The sequence below is a fragment of the Engraulis encrasicolus genome, chromosome 11, assembly GCF_034702125.1.
Source record: "Engraulis encrasicolus isolate BLACKSEA-1 chromosome 11, IST_EnEncr_1.0, whole genome shotgun sequence".
Lineage (NCBI taxonomy): Eukaryota > Metazoa > Chordata > Actinopteri > Clupeiformes > Engraulidae > Engraulis > Engraulis encrasicolus.
This window is the reverse complement of record NC_085867.1, coordinates 51695679-51698662: the sequence shown is the minus strand read 5'-3', so window position 1 is coordinate 51698662 and position 2984 is coordinate 51695679. Positions and strand designations below refer to the sequence as shown.

The 2984-nt window shown below is 44.4% G+C and overlaps 1 protein-coding gene across 1 annotated transcript in view; it reads right to left on the bottom strand.

The window, feature by feature from the left end:
• Nucleotides 1–2613, bottom strand: part of pcsk1 (proprotein convertase subtilisin/kexin type 1) — a 26972-nt gene extending 24359 nt beyond the window's left edge. The window contains exons 1-3 of the mRNA XM_063209763.1: nucleotides 2428–2613; nucleotides 1087–1191; nucleotides 563–688 (exon numbers count right to left, since the gene is read on the bottom strand). Coding sequence (XP_063065833.1) covers nucleotides 563–688; nucleotides 1087–1191; nucleotides 2428–2613 — 417 coding nt within the window. The remainder of the gene's footprint in view (nucleotides 1–562; nucleotides 689–1086; nucleotides 1192–2427) is intronic.
• Between the last annotated feature and the right edge of the window lie 371 nt (nucleotides 2614–2984).

Here is a 2984-nt window from a genome sequence, read left to right as displayed (position 1 = left end):
TTTTTGTTTGTATTTTGACAATATTTTGGTGAAATTTACAACGTGCTGAGGAAGAAAATGGTTTTCTATTTTGTTCCCATATACTGTACCGAAAATGTACCGAACCGTGACCCTAAAACCGAGGTACGTACCGAACCGTGATTTTTGTGTACCGTTACACCCCTAGTCCTAAACAACACACCAGCAAAATTCAGAACAAAAAAATCTGCCACAGTTTCCAGTTTCCAACACAAAACACAAAACACAAAAAAACGCACAACCTCCTTGGAAGAGATGATAGAAGGTTGGAAGCTAAGCACTCATCAGGTACCACTACTGGTTCCACATGTAGAAAACTGTTTTTCCCACATAAATGGCCCTACAACCAAGATCCTTTCTGATACTATATTGCACCTTAGAAGGTGTATAACTGTTCTGCCAGAAGGCACTGCCAGTGCAACAAGCTTCAGTACACAATACAAAAGTACACAAACAACACACACCCCAGTAAAAACCACGCTGCCTCCTTGGAGGGGAAGAGACGAAAGAGGAGGGGGCCAGGTAAGAGGAGCGGACTACTCACCAGGTACCACTGCTGGTTCCACATGGGGTCGCTGAAGAGCTTGTCAGCCGAGCAGCTCTGGCACTGGCCAGCCACCGGCGCCCGCTTGGCGCGCCTCTTCTCATACTGCTGCTCTGCCCAGGTCACCTGATAGGCACGCGCACACACACACACGCACACACGCACACACACACACACCCACAAATAGAAAGAATAAGATGTCTTTCAACGTACATGTACAGAAATTCATATATCTTTTTTTGCACATACATTCAGTGTAGGCATTAGTCTGAATCACGCACTCCCTCACGCATGTGCACACGCGCACACACACACACACGCATGCACTCACATACACGCACACACGCGCGCGCGCACGCGCGCGCGCACGCACGCACGCACGCACGCACGCACGCACGCACGCACGCACGCACGCACGCACGCACGCACGCACGCACACACACACACACACACACACACACACACAGCAGGAAGTAGTCAGATACAGAGCCAGGTGAAAAGGTGAAGCAGAGGAGGTGTCTCACCCGGTCATCCTCAGCTAGCCTCTTGGTGATGTGTTCAGCGCTCCTTTTGGTCCTGCTAGGATGCCGCCGGTGTTTGAACAAGTAGAGATCCTCCAGCTGCCCAATCTGTGCACAACACAATGCAAATGTAATGGTCCTCATTTACTCTACTTCATGTTACACACAGCCAATGTTGCAGTGTTAATGCAACACTTAGAGAGAAGGTCCAACACCACTGATTTTGTCTATCAGCATATAACGTGTTGACATAGGTCTCATCAGATCGTGTATCTACTGGCCACATCAGCAAAAGGCAATCAGTATCTGAAAAGACCAAAACCAGTGAATTACTGTGACAGGAAGTTATCACTATTTGGTATTTTGGCCCAAACTATACAACACATATACATCAAGTGTAATTTATATATATTTTTAATATAATTTCAGCTACGTTTACAAAATACGAAATACTAAAACTAAAGTTTCCATTCACAAAGATGACAAAGCTCACATTTCTGCTGCTAATGTTGACGTCCAAGTTAATATTGTGTGGACAATCCGCAAGTATTTTACATTTTTATACCTTTGCATTTTAAAGAGTTCCTACAATTTTTTGTTATTTCCAGACCGGCCCTAACAAAAAAAAATCTTTAAAAAGAGTTTGAGTATCAATGACACAAGTTGAAAAATAAGCATGCCTTATTGTTTTAGAATTTGCTGTACAGAAAATACAACTTATTCATCCATTAATTATTTTCTGAATGTAGTTACTACTGCGTTTTATAGTAGGCCTATAACTTTAAAACTTTAGAACACACTTGCAACATAAAATCTCTAAAACATTTGGATGACTTAATTGGTGCTGGTTGTACGGTACGGAGGTGTTCCAGTAATGCGAGGCAACTGAAGATGATCTTTTTTATCATGTGTAGGCCTAATAGAGACTGAGTCACTACCAACAATATTCCCAGAATGCGGCATATTCATATTCCCTGCGAATGTTTACTGTATCTGATAATACTGAGAAAGCTCAGTTCGCAATAGGCTATTGGCCAAAGAATGTATTTACAAACTGACACCATGTTCACAATCACATCACATTAATTCAACATCACTACTAACCAATATTTTGCTGTAGGCTATACACAGCATTCCTTACGTTGACGCTGCAACATGCCACAGACACAATGTTTATAGCTTCGTGGTAAACAGTGGGGGGAACTGGGCCTGTGCTCATCTCTTCACCAACATGCATCTTTCAGCAAATGAAATAAAGTCACGACGTGGTTGAGACACAAACACCAGCTTATTGTTAGTCGTGAAGAAACACACAGCCAAGCGTTAAGAGTCAGTCGTGCCTACCTGTCTGATTAGTTCGTAGTCGAGCTCTCTGGCGATTAAGCGGGCAGCATCGATGCCCCCTGGGATCTCCACTGCCCACTCGTTCAGGTACTGCCTGTTTGCCGCTAAATTGTTCAGTCCGGACACGGCAAGACAAAGAGCTGCAAGAACACTGTACATGGTCAAGGCGAAACATCTCACTTCCATCTCAGATACCTGACTACTATGGAGAAAATGTATTTCTATACGAGTCCCTCTGGACAAAGGCAACCAAAAAGAGATTTTAAAAACACAATTTCACAGACTAACTAAACAAGAGTAGTCTATCCGTTACAATCTTCTGGTCTGGCGTTTTTTCTCCCCCGTATCGTTGATTATTATGCTCTGTAGTGGGATAATATCCGAGGAGTCGATCCTTGCGTTGCGTTCGCTTGTATTGTTGCAATACAGAGATGCACGGAGGGAATCGTGGGGCGGGGTGGAGACGTCGACACGTCAAACTACGAAGTGGTCTGACGTCAATTTCACATCTACCTGGGGTAGGGTGCTGGCACGAGTCCCGAGGGGGCGGAAGGCGG